At 32.6% G+C, this 23,489-nt stretch overlaps 1 protein-coding gene across 1 annotated transcript; it reads left to right on the forward strand.

Annotated features, from left to right (window-relative positions):
* The first annotated feature begins 670 nt into the window (after window positions 1-670).
* LOC107886480 (oxysterol-binding protein-related protein 1D) lies at window positions 671-8,556 on the forward strand. The gene is made up of 8 exons (XM_016810452.2): window positions 671-1,740; window positions 2,923-3,279; window positions 3,862-3,937; window positions 4,257-4,723; window positions 6,301-6,456; window positions 6,621-6,929; window positions 7,340-7,684; window positions 8,048-8,556. The coding sequence occupies exons 1-8, from the start codon at window positions 1,228-1,230 to the stop codon at window positions 8,231-8,233; spliced, it is 2,409 nt and encodes an 802-aa protein (XP_016665941.2). The 5' UTR covers window positions 671-1,227; the 3' UTR covers window positions 8,234-8,556.
* The last annotated feature ends 14,933 nt before the right edge of the window (window positions 8,557-23,489 follow it).

A 23,489-nucleotide genomic window follows, 5' to 3' on the forward strand; every position in this document is an offset into this window, starting at 1 on the left:
CCTTTGGATTTAAATAGTAATTTGATTTTACCCAGGAGAGTAAAACCTTTTCCTTTTATGTGTGTATGGTCTGCCTTTTTTTTATGTGTTGCTGTTGAAAGCGATCCAGAGCGGGAGTGGCAGGCAAAGCTTCAAAAAACAATGGCAGGTTTCAGTAAGCATTAGCAGCATCAGCAATGACGTTGAAATTGAATATGTCTGACCCGCATCACACTCATTAAAACCAACTTCAATGATGCTGTTGATATTTCCACTTTTATTACTTAACCCCGGTTTTACCATAGCTACCATATAGTTTCTTTAATGAGGTAGGCAGACCAAATCATTAAAAATTACTAATGATTATTATTTGTAATGATTTGGTTAGATTAAAGTGGGTTTAATGAAATTAAGCGCAATTTTTTTATTATTAATTATTCAAATTGGTAAAAATGAAAAAAGCGAGTGGATTGCCGGCCTCACTGCTGCTCTATTACGGGCATCAAAATCCCCCATCTTTTCATTCATTAATCGCTTTCACAATCAGGTAAGAAATCACCACAACACACTTCGAAAAACATAGCAATAATTTTAATAATAAATGTGGAAGATAGGGACAAAAACGTCATTATGAGATGAACGGGGGAAGGGGCCAGATTTACCCAACGGACAAACACTCCCCCCTCCAGTTCTTCAATCACACACAAAAGCGCGCACGTTAGCTGTCTCCCCCCACCCACAATCATCGTCCCCCCGGAAACACCAAATCGTTGAAACAACCCCCCCCCCCAAAAAAAAAAACTCAACATTTTTAAATTTTTAATTATTTTTTAGGGAAAAGAAAATCCCCTGCATTTATATATTGGATTTAATTTTAATGACGTTTCGCTTAACCTGCGCATCGAGACCTCCCTGACTCCTATACTGAAATCACTGACCACTGCCTTAAATGGATCTGTGTGCGCACTGCAACGCTTCTTTATAACTTCTCGTAACTTCCCCCCCCCCCCTTTCACCTTCTATATTTCTACGTTTCTATGTCATTTCGAAAACGTTCCGTTTCGAGCTCCGATCGGGTCTCACATTCCCTCGGATCCGGCCCGGTTCTTCCCCTATCGGAGCTTCTCCTACTGCTCTTCCGCTGCTTCTCTTTGTCCCGGGCATTTATTTGAATCCGATCCAACGTCGTCGTCTTAAATGTAAGATTTGTTTGTTTGTTGTTGTTATTGGTTTTAAGTTTGGAAAGAGATGAACCCTCTGTGCTGCATTGCTCCGGTTTCCATCGATCGTGACCGAGCTAACCCGGTGGTTACCAAATCGGGTCCGCAATGTCAGCTAAGCATCGAACCTTCCGTCAGAACAGTTAACTATTCGAAACCGAGTTTCTCCTCTCAAGTCTCCTCAGTCAACGCCGACACTGACAGATCCTCGCCGTCGGTAATGAATCACACCTCCATGGCAATATTCGACGAACCTATTATGGGAGAGGTTAACGCCGCCCACGGCGTCGCCGGGATCCTGTACAAATGGGTGAATTATGGCAAGGGATGGAGGTCGCGGTGGTTCGTTTTGGAAGACGGAGTTCTCTCGTATTATAAGATTCACGGACCTGATAAGATTTTGATGAGTCCATCGAGGGAGAAGAGTGTACGAGTGATCGGCGAGGACTCGGTCCGGTACATGAGGAAAGCTAACTGGAGTAGCAATCGGGTTAACTCGGAGACAACTCACTGCAAGCCGTTTGGTGAAATCCATTTGAAGGTTATTTTGCTTTCTCCCTTCCTTTTATCACTCAGTTCTGATTTCATTTCCGCTTTTTATGTTATACTTATTGCCGTGGCAAAAGGGCCGGTTCTTTCGGTATTTTATTTGAAGGAAAAAGAATATACGTACAATAAACTTTCCCTTTTTGTAATTTTTAATTCTTCATATGTAGTCATTGATGCATGCCTTGAAATTTAGTACTAGAAAATTATGTTGGAAATTCTTTAGGCATTATTTCTTCCTATGCCACTTTCCTTCAATAGAGCCACTAGGAAGGTCCCATCGGACCGAAGCTAGAGACCGCGAAAGATCGGAGGATTAGTAATAGAGAAGAGAAGGTTCTTTTGGGTTAATTCTCAAAAAAGAAAATTCTGTGCTTGGATGCTTTGAAGTAAGGAATAATTGTTTTTGCGAATGTCTGCTTGTATGGTTTCTAATATGGAGATTTCTAAGTCCCTGAGGGGTGTCCATATAGTAGATTATAGCCCTTTACATACTTCTTTTGTCCATTATTGCGGCCATAACCATCGAAATATAGTTTCAGACACCTCTTGGAGGATTAGTGGGAGTAAAGAGAAGATCCTTTTGGGTTCATTGTTAAAAAAAGAGAAGGAAATTCTAAGCTTGGATTCTTTGAAGTATGCAAGTACTTGTTTCTGCAAAAGTCTGTTTCTATGGTTTCTAATATTAAGATCACTAACATTTGCAGAAAGTCTATATAGTAGACTAGCTTTTTACATGCTTCCTTTTCCCGTTATTGTGGCAATAAGCCACCTAAATGTAATTCCAGACATTCTCTTGCAGTTGCATCATTCTGATGAACTCTTTGGAGAAAGATCAATGAGAAAGTAGACATCATTTCTAATGAGAATCAGACTGCGAAATCAGCCTACTTTATTGAAGCATGACACATACACAAGTTCTACACTTTTTTTTTAATTAAAAAAAGAAGACGATGCCCATCAGAAAGCTAAAACACACTTTGACCAAAAAAAGAAAAGAGAAAGCATGTTTCAAGAGAAAGAAAGACAATGCCCTAATTCATATCATTGTTTCAACAATGAGTAGTTCTCTTGCCATCCTCCACCACTTTGACTGGGTCTTAGAAAATTAGGTTCTAACATATTTTATTCTGTTTTTGGGGGAAGATGGCTGAAAAGTTTGGAAACTAATGCTCAGGTTTCTTCGATTCGTGCAAGCAAGTCAGATGATAAAAGGCTGACCATATTCACAGGAACAAAGACTCTTCATTTGCGATGTGTGTCAAGAGAGGACAGAACTGCATGGATTGAGGCCTTGCTGGCTGCTAAAGATCTTTTCCCTAGAGTGCTGTCAAGTAATGATTTTCAACCTTCTGAGGATGTTGTCATCTCAACTGATAAGCTAAGGTCACGCTTATTACAGGAAGGCATTGGTGAGGCAGTCATTAAAGACTGTGAATCAATAATGCTTTTAGAACTTTCTGAGATGCAAAATCAGCTCAAGGCCCTTCAACGCAAACATATTAAGTTACTGGACACCTTGCGGCAATTAGAGGTACATTTGATTTGCCATTGTAGAATTGCATGATTCAGTAATCAAATATATGGAAGAAAGAAGATAGCATTTACCTGTATTCTTTAAACTCTCTTCCAATATGCCCTTGTAGCTTGAGTTGATATGAATTATCTAATGTTCTGCCTATATCATAGATTGTGGTGTTGGTAATTTGATCTTGATGTAAGATATATGACACAGCAACTTAAGAATCAGTTGAATTTGTTTTGGACACTTTATTAGTATGTTCTGCCAATCTCATAGATTGTGGTGTTTGTAATTTAGTCTTAAGTAATTGAAGCAGCATTTAAGAATCACTTTAATTTGGTTTAGACGCTTGCATGACTAAATTTTTAGGAGGCTATCAGAATAACGAAAATTTCCCTTATTTTTAAATGTTGTATTTTACTAAGATATGCAGAGCCATTTTCCCTTTTCACCTATTGCCTTATATTTTCATATTCGTTTACTTGTCTTATGAAGTTATATTATCTACATGAGTCTTTTCTTGAATATGAATAAAGTCAACTCTGTAAAAATTTTCTTTTGATATGTAATTTCCATCTTCTGACTTGTTTGCAGACTGAGAAAATAGAGCTGGAAACTACTGTAGTTGATGAAACAAAGGAACGCAAGTCATATTGTGGACGATTTAGTGGTTAGATTTGCTTTTAATTATAGTAAATTTCTTTTTGTAATTCCCCCTCTTTCACATGTTAGTCTGTGTAACATTTATTAAGCATTGCAGAATTATTTGTAGGCAAATTATTATTTCATAATGTTAAGTGGGAAATTTGATTGGAAGCCCTAGATCACATGTTGGTTGAATGATTGCTTGATTGACTGCAGGAAGATTTAGCTAAATTACTCTAGAAAAGTGACTTTTACATGAAGAGAAGTTACATGATTAGATTCTTTTCCTTACCCAGTGTTCTGTAGATATAGAAGTTGAACAACTCTCTTGCCTTATGTTTCAGATTTCTACTCTGTCATGTCAGAAGGTAGTGCAACTGATTCTGATGCGGATAATGAAAGTCAAGATGGTGCAGATGTTGAAACAGATGAAGATGATGGAATATATTTTGATACAAATGACTTTTTGTCTTCAGAAGCTTTAAGAAGTGCTTCCTATCGGTGTAGAGAAAGTGGAAGTGGCTGTGTGTTTGATAAAGATGCTTTATTTTCTGATTGTGTGTGGGGGCCTGAAAAGGAAATCAGGATCATTCAATATCCTTATGTCAAAAGAAGGGATAACCTGCCAGAACCAAAGGAGAAAGAGAAGCCAGTTGGCTTGTGGTCTATTATCAAGGATAATATCGGAAAGGATTTATCTGGTGTCTGTCTTCCTGTGTACTTTAATGAACCACTCTCTTCACTGCAGAAATGCTTTGAGGATTTGGAGTATTCATACTTGGTTGATCGAGCCTTGGAATGGGGAAAGCAGGTCAGGTCCTCAGCTCTGCTTTCTTTTGTGGCAAAGAAGTTTTAAAGCATGATCTGCTAGTTTCTTTAATCCAGGTAGATTATATACTGACTTTATGTAGACTAGCATATTAGAAGGTGCCAATACACTTTAGGCTTTTAGTTTGAAGTTGTCTCCTTTATCATTAACAGTTGCTTAGTGACCTTTACTAGTTATTGAGTATCAATGGCTCTTAAACTATTTCTTTCTCATCTAACAGAATAAATAAATAGCATGAAAACAATGGAGGAAATGAAAGAATGAAAGTAATAATTGAAGATGCTTTTTCCTGATAGTTATCTCTTACGCAACGAGAAATCTGTATATGCACCACTGCTGGCTTCATAACTCATTTCTGCGGGTTGATTTGTTGGGGAACCTGTACATAATTTCATTGCCTGATTTTCTCATCCTAGATTGCTGCTTTAAAATAGTTTCCCATCCTCTTTCAAGATTTTATTGCTTTTTATGGGGGACATCCTTCCACTGTATATAGGGGGTTGTTTTATTTGATGTGCTATTTATGCATAGATATCTGCTTCTACCACTCTTCTGCAATAAACATCATTCCCACCCTTTCTTTAAACCCTTTTCATGGGGTAAGACTAGATTGACCAAACATTGGGAAAATACAAGGAAATAAATGCAGTATGGTCAATGAGATCTGTTCTACTGCTGGAATCTTGAATTACTATAAAATTATTATTTTACAAGACTAAAAATGTAAATGGACCCAAGCTAATCAATTTACTTACTGAACTAGCTATCTTGTTGTTTTCATGTATGATCAGATAGGAATAATATGCACTTTTTGAGACATGCCTGTGGTTTTCTTCTACATTGTGTGTTATTGTTTTCTCCCAGGAAAAATAAATGCTGCTAGCATTAAAGTAAAAAGCAGTTCGGAGAAGAAATATCATGAAGAAAGATAAAATTTCCTACTCCAAAGAATTGTTAGCTTTAAAATCTCAAGAATTTGGGAAAAGAAATATCATTAGAAAAAAGTAAAAGTAACCTGCGGCTTCCACCTTATCTCTTGAATGTCTTTATGAACGTCTTTCACTACCATTGTTTTCTGACATTTTCTACCACATATGGTCTGTTGCTTGATTAGATAGATATTGATGCCTTGTAGAAAGATTTTTTGTGGTAGGGGCATTATATGATATCCCTTCTCTAGCATTTTACAAATATATGGCCACTCAATGCCATATAGTGTCTAAGAAATTTCCAGAAATTGTCCATATTTGTGATGCAGTTCTTTCCAAGTTGTTCCTTTCTTTCATACTCTAAAATTGTAGATGCAGAATTCTAATTCTGTTGCAGGTTTATTAGACATTAAATTAATAAGGAAAATGCTAGTATTTCAGCTCTGTGATTGTTTCTAACTTGTCCAGGGTGGGTCCGTATTCTTTTTCTTTTTTTGGCTGCTAAATGTCTAATTGTTGCCGTGGTGTTTAAGTTACTTTCTTAGGTTCCAGGTGTAAGGAATTCATAGGAGCTTTTAATGAGTTTATTTTTGTTATAATTGAGTGCCAGTGATTGTTGACATTCTGCAGGAAAGTGACTTGATGAGAATTCTAAATGTTGCGGCATTTGCTGTATCTGGTTATGCATCGACAGAAGGTCGGCAGTGCAAACCTTTCAATCCACTTCTTGGAGAGACCTATGAGGCTGACTATCCAGATAAAGGACTTCGTTTCTTCTCTGAAAAGGTATCTATGTTGGATTAAGTTGTTCTTGGCTAAATTAATCTGAAACTTTGAGGGAAAGATAAACAAAATGCCTCTGTTGCTCATGGTTGAAATAGGCCAGTTTGTATGAGGTAGTTATATGACATTCAATCTAACAATTGGTTTGATAAGCTGCTTGCTTCCAGGTGAGTCACCACCCAATGATTGTTGCCTGTCACTGTGAGGGTAGAGGATGGAAATTCTGGGCAGATTCCAATCTCAGAGGAAAATTTTGGGGACGATCTATTCAACTCGATCCTGTTGGTATTCTAACTTTGCAGTTTGAGGATGGAGAGACTTTTCAGTGGAGCAAAGTTACCACGTCCATATACAACATTATCCTTGGTAAAATCTATTGTGATCACTATGGTACCATGCGCATAAAAGGCAGTGGCAATTACTCTTGCAAGCTCAAGTTCAAGGAGCAGTCTATCATAGACCGAAATCCCCATCAGGTCATATTTTATTCTCCTTAATGGAATGGTAAACCAAGCTTCATCGAGTATATTCCATAAAGTTACATAGTTTCTGTAATGGTGGACAAGCTCATGATTTGTTTTCTGAAGGTCCACTTTTTACCTCTTGGAAGCAGTTCTAAACGCCAATTGATATGTTGATTCATTGTTATTTTACTTCCTTCTATCTTTAAAATATTATAAAATTTTGGGAATGAGAGGTTTCAGTTGGCCAGAAACATGCAAAATTTTCATAAAGTGATAGTGAAAACAATTTTGGGGTTCTATTTTATGCCAAAGTTGTGCACTGTTGTTTGAAACCTTGTACGCATTGAATGATTATTAACAGTTCTGGTTGACTATAATTTGAAGAAAGAAAAAAATTGATGCTTTCTCATCAATAATTTCAGGTTCATGGATTTGTGCAAGACAATAGGACAGGGGAAAAGGTTGCCATGTTGGTGGGGAAATGGGATGAAGCTATGTATTATGTGCTGGGAGATCCAACTATGAAGCCAAAAGGGTATGACCCAATGACGGAAGCTGTGCTGCTGTGGGAAAGAGACAAATCTGCTACTAAGACAAGATACAATCTTACCTCTTTTGCAATATCCTTAAATGAATTAACTCCTGATTTATTGGAAAAATTGCCTCCAACGGACTCAAGACTGAGGCCAGACCAGAGACACTTGGAGAACGGAGAATATGAAATGGCAAATGCGGAGAAGCTGCGGTTGGAACAGTTACAGAGACAGGTATTTACTTTTACAGTGTTTTCTTTGTTGAGTTCAACGGGTAATGGCCATAGGATCTGAGCCTTGCATGGGTACTTGAGAAATAGCACAGAAATGATTGTTTAGTACTTATTTGACAGAACCTGTGTTTTTCCTGTAAACAAAAGAGTTGGAATGGTCCTTGGATGACTATTTTGTCCATTGTTGCCTGCAACCTAAGAAAAAAGAAGGGATTGTAGATGTTGGGATTGAATCCTAAATCAACTGAATGCCATGCATGAACCAATTAATCTAAACTTCAGTTTCATCCTCAAGGGACCATGGTGATGAGATTGAGGATCCAAACTAACTCCACTTGATTTATTTGATTTGACATGGATTTAGGCAAGGAAATTACAAGAAAGAGGGTGGCAGCCAAGATGGTTTAACAAGGATGAAGATGGTTGTTATCGATACATCGGAGGATACTGGGAAGCAAGAGAGAAAAGGAAATGGGATGGAATCCCTGATATATTCGGCCAGTGTAGCGGTAGTAGTCATAATTCACCTTCATGTTTGATCGAAGAGTGAGTAAGCTATATTTTGTTTCTGCTTGCTCGGCTTATATTTTGGTTATTATTTATATCTTTGTCCCGTCTCATTTCTTGTCTACGAAGATGATGATTATGACAACCTCATGAATCTAGATAGATGTAAGCCTAATGAGCTTTACTTGGGGTGCAATTGCTTTGTCAAATTCAGCTCTATTAGATGCCCTTCCTCTGGGCAGTAGTAATCCATGAAAACATCAACAGAATTGCATATTTTGCCCTTTTATCTTATAGTCTATAATATATGTATATGTGAAGAATTTCTTGTCGGTGCAAATGAGCAATGATAGGACTTACAATTTACATGTCCATGGCCTGCAAAACCTTTTGGATTTCCTAAAAGATCTTCCTGCATAAAACTGCAGCATAGTAGTTCATACATGTGGTGAGAACTTCAACGCTACTACCCCCTAAACTTTTTTTTTTTTTTAAATATGTTTTGAAAATACTTTATATTACTTCCTATTGCTTAAATTCATCTCCGTATGTAGATTCATTTTCAAAATTTGATTACGCTTTTTATATTGTCTGCTAAGTTAATACATACAATGCCTATAATGAAAAGAAAAAAAAAAGAAAAAAGAAAAACCATTATAATATTTAATGTAAGTTATACATTTAACTTATTTTTTAAACTGTATATGCATTTTTTTTTGTAATACTGAATACTTCTAAGCATATTTTAATTATTTTAATTAAATTATTAAACTCCGACAAAAATAAAGTTCTCACATCAAATATAAATTTTTTACGACAAAATAACAGTAATTAGCCCTATAGAGTAATAGGGTCGAATATATAGGGATCGTTTATCTAATATCGCCTTTTTAGTGATTAAAATCGATGTCGCAGTTTATCTAATATTGCCTTTTTAGTGATTAAAATCGATGTCGCAGTTACAATTGTGTTCACAATTTATATGTAGAAATGTTGAAAAAAAGATGAGGTTTAAATTGGTTAAGATAATAAAAAAATAAAATATGAAAAATAAAATAAAACAGATTTAAAAAATGTAAAAAATAAATAAATTTAAGAATAAAATAATTGGATAAATATTATCACTAATGTTGAAATTGGTTTATACACACTAAATAAAATTTAACTAGATTTTTCTTAAATATTATCACTAAATAATCTTAAATATTATCACTAAATATTATCACTAAATAGTTTAAAATTTAAAAATCAAATTTAGATTAGAATTTAAACTAATTACAGAAATGTAACAATATTAAAAATATTTCAATCTTTATTCAGTCACTTTACAAAAAAATCTTCAACCCTTCAAATTTTATCCAGTCATCTTTAAATTTTCAATCTTTCAATCAAGCTCTCCTCTTTATTTTTTATTTCAATTTAGCCCCTTTTTGTAAGAGTTTAAACTCAGCACACCAATTTCATTCCTGATAAGAAAAATCCAAATTTAATAGTATTTTATTTGATAATTAATCAAAAATAAATACATTAATAATACGAATTTATCTTGCTATCAAATTCTCCCTACATAGTCGATGTTTGTCCTCAAGCATGATATCCGCTAAAAATAATTTATCAATCCCTTTCAAAATCAAAACCCCCTTTCCTAGTCAAGCATACTTCAAACAATTAGGTGAATAAAAAATAAACAATTGTTAAATTCAATCAATAAGCATTTTATAAAATCTCGTATGGTATGTCAAATTCAACTATTTCACTAGATTTAGGCTTAATCAAACATGCGAAACAATCATACTCAATATATACTTTCATTTTATATATTTTTTATTTTTTATTTATTTATTTTTTCAAACGTAATCAAGTTTTTTGACATGAAGTGAGATGACAACCCAAACACCTTACCCGATTACTCAACCCAACACATGTGCAGCTTTGTTTTTTTACTAATATGAACACTTTCTTCTTATAAGAAACTGTTGGTTTATCCTTCCAGTTTAGGTGAATGCATCCTCCTGAAATTGGACAATCTGTAGAACTTAAGGGTGCGTTTGGACAGTTGTGTAATTGGATAAAAAAAACTTTTATAATTATAAAGAATCCAAGTTTAATAATTTAAATTAAAAATATTAATTTATATAATTTAAAAATATTAATTACTATAAAAATTATTAATACAATTAAACTTTTTTTAAATAATAATAAATATTAAAATCAAATCATTATATAATATGTTAATCTAATAAAATAGTTAATAATACGATTACTAATAAAAAATACAGCTTTTATTATGATATATCATAAAATAATATATAGTATTTAACATTTATATAAGGAGTTTTATAAAATGTTTAATAACTTTTAGAAATTTTTTATAAAAATTTATAATATAATTATAATTTTATAAAATATACGTATTTACTTTTAGGTCATATATTTATGAGTCTGTATATTCATCAATAGAATTGAGAATTGAACAAACATGTATACATTTTGTCAGAATCAGCCGAACATATATTAAGGCACTAAATTTTTTGTAACATTAATTTGGATAGTTTGCATTATTTTTTATCCAAAATGAATAAATTAAAATAAAGTATTATACTTTGAAAATTTTAATATAATTTATTTTTTTGTTTATTTAAATTTTTGTAATAAATTTATAAAATCATGTAATTATAGTTATAATATAATTTTTATGACTTCTATAATATAATTTTTAAAAAATAATATTTAAATATTTATAATTTGCTTATGCATGTTTGTCCAGATTCATAAATGTTTATGTTTTTAGTATAAATTTTATAATTTGTATAAAACATAATTGGATTTGGGTGTTTAAAAATTTCATGTACTTGGGAAGCCACGGTGTAATTGAATTTGAATGTAATTATTTATGTAATTACTCTAATTCTCAGCTCCCATAAGAGTTGGAAAATGTAATTGAGCGTGCTTCAATTACACCAAATTCAATAGAACCCACCAATTATGATGGTTATCCAAACACACTACACTTATATAATTACAAACAACTACATCAAAGTCCAATTACGAAGTAACTTTCTAAACGCACCTTAAATAAATTATAATAATGCCCGTTTGCCTAACAAAAGCACACTTTTTATGATAAAAGCTTTATCAAATACTTGCTTTTGTAATCAAAAGTGTTTTTCCTGTTGTAAACCCAAAAGTAAGTTGATATTTAGATGTTTTTGTTTTATAGGTTTTGATATGAATTTATCAACATATTTCTTTTTCTCATTATAACTATTAACTTTTAATTGCTTAAAGGAGTTTTGATATCCATCTGTCCATTGGAATGGATCCCTGAGGCTGGCAAACATTTATCAGCCAACCTTGAAACAAACTTGTTTAAAGAAACAATTTTCCCATTAAGCTTCTAAATCTCTTTCATGTTCTTTGGTAGGCTGAGGTTCATCCTAATGCTGCTTGATGGACATAGGGTACACAAGAGATTGCTTCAATGTCTTATTTTTCAAGAACCTGTTCATAAACAGGTTTGCCAATTTCTTGAAACTCTTGATGAAAGGTTGTGCCAATTGCAAATACCACGCCTGAGCTGAGTCTTTCAATGTCATTGAAAATGCCTTGCAGTTAACTTTCTTTGAAGCCTCAAATATATTCATGTCATTCACATAATGTGTTAAATGGTCTTGAGGGTCTCCTCGACCATCATACATCATTTTGGGAAATTTAAATGTGAGGGGAACATGATGCCGCAATTTTTTTTTAGCTAATAACTCATTTTTATACTTCTTCACTAATCTAAAGGATTTCATTTTTTTGAAAATCATGTAAATATTTCTCTAACATCTCTACTTTTTATGTAACATCCTTATACCCGACTCGACTATCTAATTGGATATAGAAATGCTAGATTTGAGTACCAGAGTGGTCTTGGCTAAATCATTTAATTCTCTCTTATTTGATCATATTTAACACATATTAGTGGTTTACTATCATAATCCAACCATATAAGATCAATTTAGGTAAAATTTTTCAGTAAAATCTTGTTCCAGGGGCTTATTTTACTCAAAACAGGGCTCATGTATCGATACCTAGCTCAAGGTATCGATAATTCCCCTTAAATACTGATACTTTTGGCTTGGTATCGATACCAAATTGGTATTCTGGAGTTCTTTTCAGGTTTAGGTCAATTTACCACTTTAAGTCCTTCATGTTTTACCCTTTTAAGCCTTTGTTTAGTATTTGAATAATACCATTTCAATTTACCACACAAACATAAATATCATCTTGTAATATCAATCTTTATCTAGCTTAGCTAAGCATACTTTAATCTTGAATAATTCAAGGAATCAACAAAATTTATAAAATCTTACATTTTAGTCCTTCTAACATTTAACTTTAATAATTCCTTAACAAACCTATGTACATGCCATATCTAAACCAAAGTATTTAAATCTTACTCTTTTTCAAGGTTGGCGGATGTAATGAGATAAGTTGAGGTTGATTTTTCTGAATCCAATGCTCTATGTCTAACTTGTACCTATGCGTTAGAAAGTAACGCGTTAAGCTTATGATAGCTTAGTAAGTACCTATTATCTCAAAATCTACTAAATTCTTTAATTCCTAATATTTCATATATTTGCTTATTTACCATATTTCATCTTAGTTTCTTATTATTATACTTATTTATCAATTTTTAATTATTTTACAGTTTGGTCCTCATGTTTCACCAATTAACATAAATTTCCATAATTCGTCACCAACCCTTATCATTTCTTTCACATATTATTTTTAAACTTTTGACATATTAGTCCAAATCTTTCTTATAATTCCATTAAACACATTCACAATATCTCAAAGTCCTTTCATATATAATTTTTCACATTTTTCTCTTCTAATACTTACCATGACTTCTCCATTAGCCCATGCTAGACACATTGAACCAAATGGATACTCGGAACATATCAGATAACACAAAACACAGAAGTGCTGTAACACAAAGCACAAAAGTGCAATATCATGAAGCACTGAAGTGCTATTGTAATAGCCAAATTTTAGTGAAATTGAAATAATGGTTTCGGGACCACAAATCCAAGCCAAAAATAAAAATTATTTTAATATTATTGCATGGTCCGTATTATGATAGAAATGTTATATAAAAATTCTGATAAGAAAATTTTACCAACTATATGTTTAATTATGAAAAGGACCAAATTGCATAAAATGAAAAAGTTGAGTTCTAGTATCTATAAGTATCAAATAGCTCAAAACTTGAGGTCCTTATATGGTAATTAGACCATTAAAGAAAAGTTAGTAGATATTTTTGATGAATCATCCATGGAAAATTAGAAAAAGGTAAGGACTAAATTGGAAAGTGAAAAAATTTAATGGATGATAAATAATTAAATAAAATAATATCATTTTATATCATCTTCATCCCCAAAATTTGCATGGAAACCCTAGGAGAGAGAAAGGAAACTAATCAAGCTTAATTAAGTATGTTTTCTTGTCTCGTTTTTAGTAATTTTTATATTTTTTAGATTGGGATAGTTTAATCTATCTTTTTTTGGGATTAATTTTAAAAGTTATCAAAGTAACAAAGTTTTTCCATGGATGAATTTGTTGAAAATTTGAAATTTATGGTAGAAAATGAAAGGTTGTTGATAGATAAATAACTTTTACAAAAAGAATTTTGATGAAATCATGATTTAGGGATTAAATTAAAAAGTGGTAAAACCTATAAAAAAATTTTGAATTTTGTGAAATACAAGTTCTGTAAATGTTATATGAAAATTTTTGTTAGGCTTGAAATAAGGATAAAATTGCATGAATTCCATTTTTCGAGCCTAGGAACGAAATTGAAATTTATGAAAAGTTTAGGGGCAAAATGGTAATTTTTCCTTGAGCGTAAATTAAATCCAATTGAATATGAAATGTGATGAATTGATAATAAATTCATTTGTATAGATCCAGACAACTCAAATTCGAAGCTAGATCGAGGAAAAGAAAAAGTTTCGGGGTAGTAGATTTTCATACACAAACAAGTGTCAAGGTAAGTTCGTGTAACTAACTTGTGTATATTTATATGTTTAAATTGAATGTTATGTATGTGTATTGTATAAATGCCAAATATGTGAAATTGGTTACATATCTGACAAAGTCTGATAAATATTAAATCCCGCTTGAATAATGAAATTCGATGGATATAGGATTTTTTCCTGATTGGTTGTGTTCCTGCATATGTTGCGGACACACCATAGCTCTTATGAGCATTTTGTTATAAGCCCTCTCGAGCATCCTATTATATAGTTCCTACGAGTGCCCTGATTAGTAGTAATCATGCATGTGTTACGCACTACCGCAGCTCTGTGTGAGCGTCCTATTACATGATTCGATCAGTTGTGATCCAACATATAATGCGGACACAAATGCAGCTCTACGTGATCATCCTGATATAAGCTCTTATGGGCTTCCTGAAATGACTTGCTTGAACTCCCTGTTACCTTATCTGATGCTCCTTGATATTAACTTTTCAGAGTTATCTGCTAAGCTCTGTGAGCTCCCTGAATAAAACTTTTATGAGTTTCATGTTTAGCCCAGATAAACGTCTTGTTACATGGCTCAACTAAGCATCTTAATATGTGGCTCGAGAGTGTGCTCCCTGATTAAGTGCCCTAAAAGGTACCCTTGATTATGAATTGACGTTTACAGTTTTGTACACCTTATGTGTACTAACTGAGTATCCATCGATATTTCAATAATTCAACAGACAAAACTTCTGACATAAGAAATTATAAGATTAAAAGAGTTATATCTCAAATACTTTTGAAATACCTGAAAGAGTGTAGCATGATGAGCTCATCCGTGTTTATTTGTTGTACAAGTGAATTATATGACGAACTTGTTTATTTGAGTGTATGTGATTAGGCAAATTGTCAATTTGTTGGAAAGCATGTTATTGTATGCCTATTGTAATGAATATTAATGGTAAGTTTAATTACTGTTATACGAACTTACTAAGCATTAAATTCTTACTAGGTTTTATTTTCTCTGTCTTATAGTGTCCGGAAGCTCTTTAAGGTTGGAGAACTATCAGAGAATCATCACACTATCCTCCAGCTTGTTTTGGTCTAAAAGGTAATCTTATTTTGATATAATGACATGTATCGGTTAACTTGGCCTATGTTGGCATGTAAATAGTTTTGTAACTTAGCCATTGGAATGGTTAAAAGTTGATTGTTTTGGTATGTTATTATAGGGTTATATATCATGTTTAGCTTATATGTATGTGGTTTGGTTAAATTGTATTAGGGTAAAATATAAATCATTACAAGTAGGTAAGTTTGATCATACGAATATGTGATACTATTTCATACATGTTAATGACGTTTGCTTGATTTATATTACTTAAAATGGTTGGCAAATATATGCAAATGTTGTTGTAGGTTGAAGGTTAAATTTTGGGTGAGAAATAAAGCTAGGAAATCGCTTTATTTTGTCCATATGGGTAGACACACGGGCGTGTGTCTGGCATATGGGCATGTAGTTTGGCCATCTGTCCCTTGCTTCTTAAAATTTAGAAACAGAATGCTTAGAATTGTGCAGACGGGCAGAGACACGGGTGTGTGTCTCAGTCGTATGTGCTATACAGCCTAGACCACGGGCATGTGTCTTGCCCGTGTGAAACCTGCACCTAATTTGTAAAAATTAAATTAACCACACGGCCTAGCACACTAGCGTGTGGCACAAGTCAGAGAGTTACACGGGTAAGGACACAGGCTACGACACGATCGTGTGCCTCACATCGAATACGCACACGGCCTAAGACATGGGCATGTCACTTGGCCATGTGAGCCACACGGCCTACTCACACGGGCGTGTGACCCCTGTATATAAGAAAATTTTCAAAATTTTGTGAAAAATTTTTCGAGCTCCCGATTTAGTCCCAACTTGATTCAAATGTTTAAATTGGGCCTCGAGGGTCCATTCAAGGGATGATATGTTTAGTTTCGGATATGAATAATAAATGACATGAATTATCTGTAATTGTTCTGTAAACTTCGATAATGCTCTGTAACCTTGTTCCAGCGATGGATACGGGTTAGGGGTGCTATAGCTATAACACGAAGCACCGAAGTGCTAAATTCACGTAGATCACAATAAACATCTGAGCACTCAAGTTCCTATGACATGCCAACTATATCCATGAAGTTCAATACTAGTATACATGGGCATTTCACAATACCGAATTTATATCATTTAAACATGAATACTTTATTTCACGAATATCACGATTTAATAATATTTTTGTCAAATTCAATTAAATTTCCATTTTCACAATTTAAAAATATTTATAATAACATGATATTTTAATCGATAAATTCTCGATTCATATTGTACCATCTATCTTGCAGTGTTTTCATCTATTCAATTATCAAATGATAGCACATATAACTTTTATAAACTTTCAATTTAATTCTTTTATTCTCTTTTACTTTCTTTCTCATTTTTCTTTCATTTTCTCTAATACATAGTACTTTTATCACAATATCTATTTTCACATAACAAATTATTGTACTCTTTCACTTTTACTATCTCTAACATAAATTTCACAAGTTTACTGCTCACTCTTTAATTTTCCATAACTTAATTTGAATTTCAACATTCATATATTCTTGCTTTTCCCATTACATTCTTTTCTTGTAAAATTTTGTGTCTTTTCCAATCTCGTCCATTTTGTCATAAAAATTCAATATTCATTAATTAATCATATCTAATCAAATTTTCTTCCTTGTAACATTTTAAGCACATAATCTATTTAAATATCTCATTTCACATAGCATATTTCTATGCATTTCACTTCTTTTATTTTTTATCACATAAATTCTCAAATTTTACAACTTAATCCTTGTTATCATAATTCCACATATTTAATATTTTAAATATTTTTCATCATTTCATAGTACCTCCATTATTCTTTTTATAATAATTTCTCACTTCATATGTTAAATTTTCCATACTTTATTTTACTTTCTACATATTCTACCAAATTCACATTTTAATCCTTAAATAATAAGGAAGTTCATGGGTACTTACCTCTTTTCTATCAAATTCACTTATTTTTCTCTTCTTCAACTACTTGATTTCTTTTCTCAATTTCTCTCTTAACCTTTTGAAATGAAACCTTAGCTTAATTTTCTCTCCTTCAAAGCGTCCATAAATGTTTTTCTTATAAAATTAATGTGGCTACTACTTTTCTCTATTGTTTTCACGCACTAATCTTAAACAAATTTAGAAGAAACTAGCTTATTTGACTTGTATTTACTGAAAGAGACTTATTTGAAAGGAAAAAAAAGTTGGAAAATGATGAAGAATGGTAGCTAAGGTGAACATGAAACGACTGATGGCTTTTTATAGCCCTTTTATCTTTATTTTCTCCATCCTTCTACACTTTTCCATCAAATTATCTATCCAAAAATATTTATTTAGACTATTTACCATTTTACCTTTTTCTTTCCATTTAATTACAATTATACCATTACTCATAAATATCTTTTCAATAATTCACCATTTTACCCTTCCACATTTCTATAATACCACCCATGTGTCCTATTTCATTTTTGGTATATTTTCACCTCTAGTCCCTCCTTCTTTCCCATTAATTCAATTTGGTCCTAATTCATCCATTTTCCTATTTTCCTATTTTCTAGATCCTTCCACCCTTAAAATATTTACAAGATCCTTCCACCCTTAAAATATTTACACTATTGACCCTTTAACTTTTCCTGTATTTATACTTGGGCTATAGAACTTCTATCACATTTACGATCTAATCATCACTCTAAATTAATATATCACAATATTCCTCTTTATTAAAATTTCTTTATCATCACTTAACTTCCTTCTTTTTGTCACCTAATTTTTTTTCTTAGTTTCTTTATTTTACTATATCGAGGACAAAATCTCAACTTTCTATTATTTTCATACTATAACAAATTTTGAAGTGTTACATTTTGCTCAAAAATATTTTGACTAGAAAGACTATAACTATCATCATAGTCCCCATCATAGCTATATCTTTATCATCCATATCGACATCCCCATATACTAAATTTTCTTTACCTTGGCCTGCATGTTGCTGATCGTGCCTAGAATGGATGGATTTTTCCCTTTTACACCTGATATTTTAATCCTGGCTCATCGTATTTTCTCTGAGCACCTTAATGAGCTTTTCATTTATTTCATCCTTTTGTTTTTTCCTATCCATCTACTCCTGGATAAACTTCTATTGCTCTTTGTATCGCTTTTGCTGAGAGGACATTTGCTCCTCCATAACTCTTATTCTCTCTTGCATGTTTAGATACTGCTAATTCCCAAATTGATGGTGCTGATACCCTTGATTCGTTGCGATGCTCTAGCATGGTGCTGGTTTGAGGTGTTATAATACCATTGAGGGACATTTGTAAAGCTGATGGTATGGATTTTCTTGGTAAGAGTTTTGTTGGTTTTGAATTTTTTATTTTGTGGGTTAGTTCAGTTTTTTAGGGGGATATTATGAACCAACTTGCAATGGATCCTAGTTTGATTTCCTAGCCTGCTCTATTTTTTTTATGGTGTTATGACCAATGACGTATGTAACTTGATCATTGGTAGGATCAAAGTCAGTACTAGGAGGATCGCTGCTACCTGGACGCGCCATGTCAGCTACACTCTCAACACCAATTGTTTAACAATGAGGTAAATAAGGGAAGAAGACGAAGGTAGGATAAGGGAGATGAGCATGAAAGTTGGGAAGAGATTTTTAATTTTCTAAGAGAGAGTCTAAAGATTCAAGAGGAGAAGAAGAATAAGAAGAAGTCCTACGTGAGTTATTTGTATGACCCTTTTATAGTGGAATGACAACCTTAGCTATGTGTCCTAAGATCGTTAATGTGGATGTTTGATTTGATACCCTGGTTAGTGACAATGGCCTGACATCCTAGGATGAGACATATTAAGAGGACTAGCATCAATTACCCTAGATGTCCACATGGCCATCACATAGTCTTAGTGGAGCTATCCCTTTCCAAAGTTCATCGAGTTAGGGTTCGCAAACTAGCCTAGGTTCACAATATGAATGGTTCCATTGGGAGACACATGTTCAGCTCTCTATGGTTACACAGGAAAGTTCACAAGGTACACTATAAGGTACACAAAGCCCATTACACGATATCTAACACATATAGTTAGTAAAAGGCTTAAGTCACAAAAAGGTATCTAAACTATATCCTTTTTTCCCATCTTGGTACCTAAACTTGTTTTGGTCACAAGTGGTACCTAAGCTACTTTTTTCCCCAAATTGGTGTTGAAAAAAATTTGGTTTAAAAATGATTTTCTATCACAATTTGAAATTAAAATTTTAAAAATCGAGCATATTTGTGATATTTATAGTAATAAGTATGTGATATTCTTAACATTCCCGACTTTCAACTGAATGACCTTCTCTGCTATTTTCGTGCCACGAATCTCTTTGAGTGTGGGCTCGAATAATCACAAATCAAACACAGAACCAAAAACAATTTATCACTTTCAATAGGAAAGTAATTATATCTCAATAGAAACCGGAGAATGGTTATTCCTAGAAAATATAATTTATATTTAGAAAATAAATTCTTACTATTTTTGGGCAGAATAACAATACTGAAAACTGCTGTATATTTTTAGTTCTACCAGTGCCATCTATTTATACGGAAGATAGGATAATCTGGTTGAATTAGTAGAATACAAAGAATACTTATTTGATAGAAAAACTAGTTTCCTAGTTTCACTAAGAGAAGGAAGCGGCACACCCTAGTTAAATATACTAGGGTTATTGCCCATTATATGTATTATGAGAGGGTTTTGAGCCTCTGTTGTATTGAGTCTAATTATATGTGCTTCTTGGACTTTTAAGCCAACACTTTATAACTGAATCTGACCCAATAGATTTTTTTCTATTCTATAAAATAAATATTATTTATTAATTTAATTTAATTTAATTTAATTAGATAAATTAAATTTCTAATTAAATAATTTTCTCAACACAATTCTAATTATATTAAAGTCAAGACAACTTTATTGTAAAAGAATATATGAGAAAATTTATTTAATTTCCGTTTCAACGGATTCACAATAACCAATTAATTTAATTCCAATTTCGAACATCAATTATTTGATTAAATAAAAATTCAAAAAACTTAAATTAATTCTCAATTCATTTTTACACTTTGTGAGAAAACACATTCATTTCCAAATGCGACTCATTTATCTAACTTTATCAATTTGATCCATTTCTGTTCATTTGATTTTATACGCAATTCATTTCTGGTTTCAACGAGCTAGCGGAAGGACCGATTGAACATATTAAATTAAGGCTCAAATGATTTAAAATTAAGTTCTAGCTTGTTCTTATTAATTATAAATTCATTTAACCACGAAGTCATTCCATTATAGTATCCTGACTGAGCTCTCCCTAATTACATACCATTACTAAAGTTACTTAATTAGTGCGCGTCTAATGACCTTGTCATAAGTGTGTTACCCTCATGCGATATTCTTATTCTCTTTGGGATAAATCCATTCTTCCAATTTGATCTTATTTTATCTCACAGTAACCATTACATCTTCCTTCGTAGAAAGTCATTTACTATCAAACAGAAATCAAGTCGTTTATTACAAAGAAAAATGACCTATGGCCACATTTATTTTTCATATATCATGTAACGCCAATGAGAGGATATCATTTATCCATTTCTTGGGCTATGATTTCCACTATTGTGAATGATGCTACATACTGTAAAAGTCGTATACCCAACACATCAGCTTTTGATTCCTTATCTATTTGAACTCAAGCTTTTACTTATATCAAAGTATACGAGTCATTCATATAGAGTCCATCATCCACTCAGGATTAAGGTATACCACATTATGAACGTCACAAGTGAATAAATCCATAAATAGATTTATGATCTATTCTATTTGAGTCCTGTTTGATGTACTATTAATCTATTTAGTCACATCTATGTCTCTTATCTTTTAGTAGTGATTTGCTTTGATGCTCAAGATAGAATACCTCCCTAATTGGACTTGATAGATGAAATGTCAGTCTTTCAATCGGTTTGCTCATTTCCCATTAGACCAAGGTCATATTTAATTGCATGTACTAACACAAGTTGTCTCTCTGTATTACGATCCAAGCATGTAATACCGCTTAGTATTAGTTAAATATTAGATAACCATTGAGCCAATATTTGCTTCTATTTTGCTTTGTGTAAAAACCATTGAGGAAAATATATAAGGGTATTAATGTAATTTATGGATAATTTTATTAAATTAGTTTGTTCAAAAAACACAAGTGTATATAGAGGAAAATACTACACATAGGGCACCAAATCCAATAGCCTCCCACTTTCCCTAATGAAGTAGATGAGTAATGTTTTACATTTCTATACCCTTTATATGTCTCTCAAAACTCCTAGCTAATAGAGTTCTTGTAAAGAAATCCATAATGTTCATCCTCAAATTCAATCTTTGACTACATCCATCATTTCGTTAATCACTATTATCTCCCTTAAGATACTTTTTATCAATGTGTTTTTTTTCCTATATGGTTTCTTTGGTATTTAGACATATCCACATTGTTCTAGTATCATAGGTTTTTCCACGCTTCATATTCGATCTCTCTAGTGAAGTTAGTAGTGCAACCCTACTTGACACTTATTCACACTATAAGTCGACTAATAAGGACAAAGACACAGCCCGATGTCGATTTCCTTGAATTTTAACATGTTTTGAAGTCAGAATTAGTATATCCAATAGGAGTAACATCTCCTAAGGAATACACAAGCATATAGTCCATTATTCTTTGTAAATACTTAAGTATATGCTTAACTGCTTGCTAGTGTCTTCGACCAGGATTCGTGATCTACCAAAATTTGATAGTCAAATTAGGCTCTCTAATACATTTGAGGAGCTTATTCTCAAGAAATTTAAGTGTCTTTTATATTTTTTTTAGTTTTTTTGTTAATAAATGGTTTTTATTAGTTTTATGCCATTTTTTAGACCCAAATTGGCCAATCATGCCATAGGGAACCTAACAATTTAGTTAAGTGCTATAGGGAGTCGACGGTAGCCTGAAGATGAAGAAAAAGTATTGTAAGAACCATAGGTTTTCATAGTTTAGGTTAGGTTTTCTCAGTATGATAGTTTTCTTTCTTCCTTATTGTTAAAGATTTTGTAAACAAGGGAGAACAAACTCTAGGGCTTCAATGGATCTTCATCAATTGAATGAGCAGATTCTTAAATCCTTTACTTTCATTTTATGCTTACAATATGTTTGATAAAATGCTTGTTTGGAATTTGAGTTTGAGTATGTGCTGAATTTGTTGCATTGTTGATTGTTTGGTTGTTTGTTAGGTTAAGTTGATGTCTTTTCTTGATTGATTGGTTTCTCTATTATATCAAAATGCTTAATACGCTAGAATTGATGCCTCTAACGAAAGACCTAGATAAACGAGACTACAAGGAGAGTTCATCCTTAGACAGTTTGATATAATCCTATCAAGTAATAAGCCCAGGAAGTAACGTATATGCCTACATAAGACCGAGAGGTAATATTAGGTGGTATCTTTTAGTCTAGGATGAGACCGAGAGGAGATTTCTAGCTAGGAGTCGCGACCAATGTAATCAATGTAGGTTATTAGTTTAATTATCACTCAACTAATCAATCCACCATCGTTTAATCATTTGCATTATCTAAAACATTAGGAAGATATTTTAGCTTAGTTTAGTTAATAGTTTAATTTTAGTTTATAAATCATTTTACTTGAACTTGCAGTAATAATTTATGGCTTCATTAGATTAGTAATTATTTAACTTGTAATTAACTTGATAAATACATTTACCCACTTGGAAATCTTTTGGGTTCGATCCTTGGAATACTCTAATATTCCATTGTAACACTACAAATATTACAAATGAGAATGTCTACTTGCAGTTAAAAACCCGCTCTTTTAAAGTTCTTATAAAATTGCTTGTTTTTCTACGCACAAGCGCGTAGCGGGTCAATTCACTTAATATCAACTAACCTATCCTACTGTGAAACAAATATTTGGAAAATACTTGAGCATGTGAATAAAATAGTATATATCAGACTTCCTACTGTAGAAGCATAAGGAACTTTTTTCATGTTTTCTCTTGCTTCCACTGTTTTAGGACAGTCTTCCAAAGAAAGATGAAATCTTAATACAGAAGGTTGAGTTCTCTTGTCTATGTATGAAGCTTGTGATAATGCTATC

Source organism: Gossypium hirsutum, chromosome A03 (genome assembly GCF_007990345.1).
Source record: "Gossypium hirsutum isolate 1008001.06 chromosome A03, Gossypium_hirsutum_v2.1, whole genome shotgun sequence".
In the NCBI taxonomy this organism is placed as follows: Eukaryota; Viridiplantae; Streptophyta; class Magnoliopsida; order Malvales; family Malvaceae; genus Gossypium; species Gossypium hirsutum.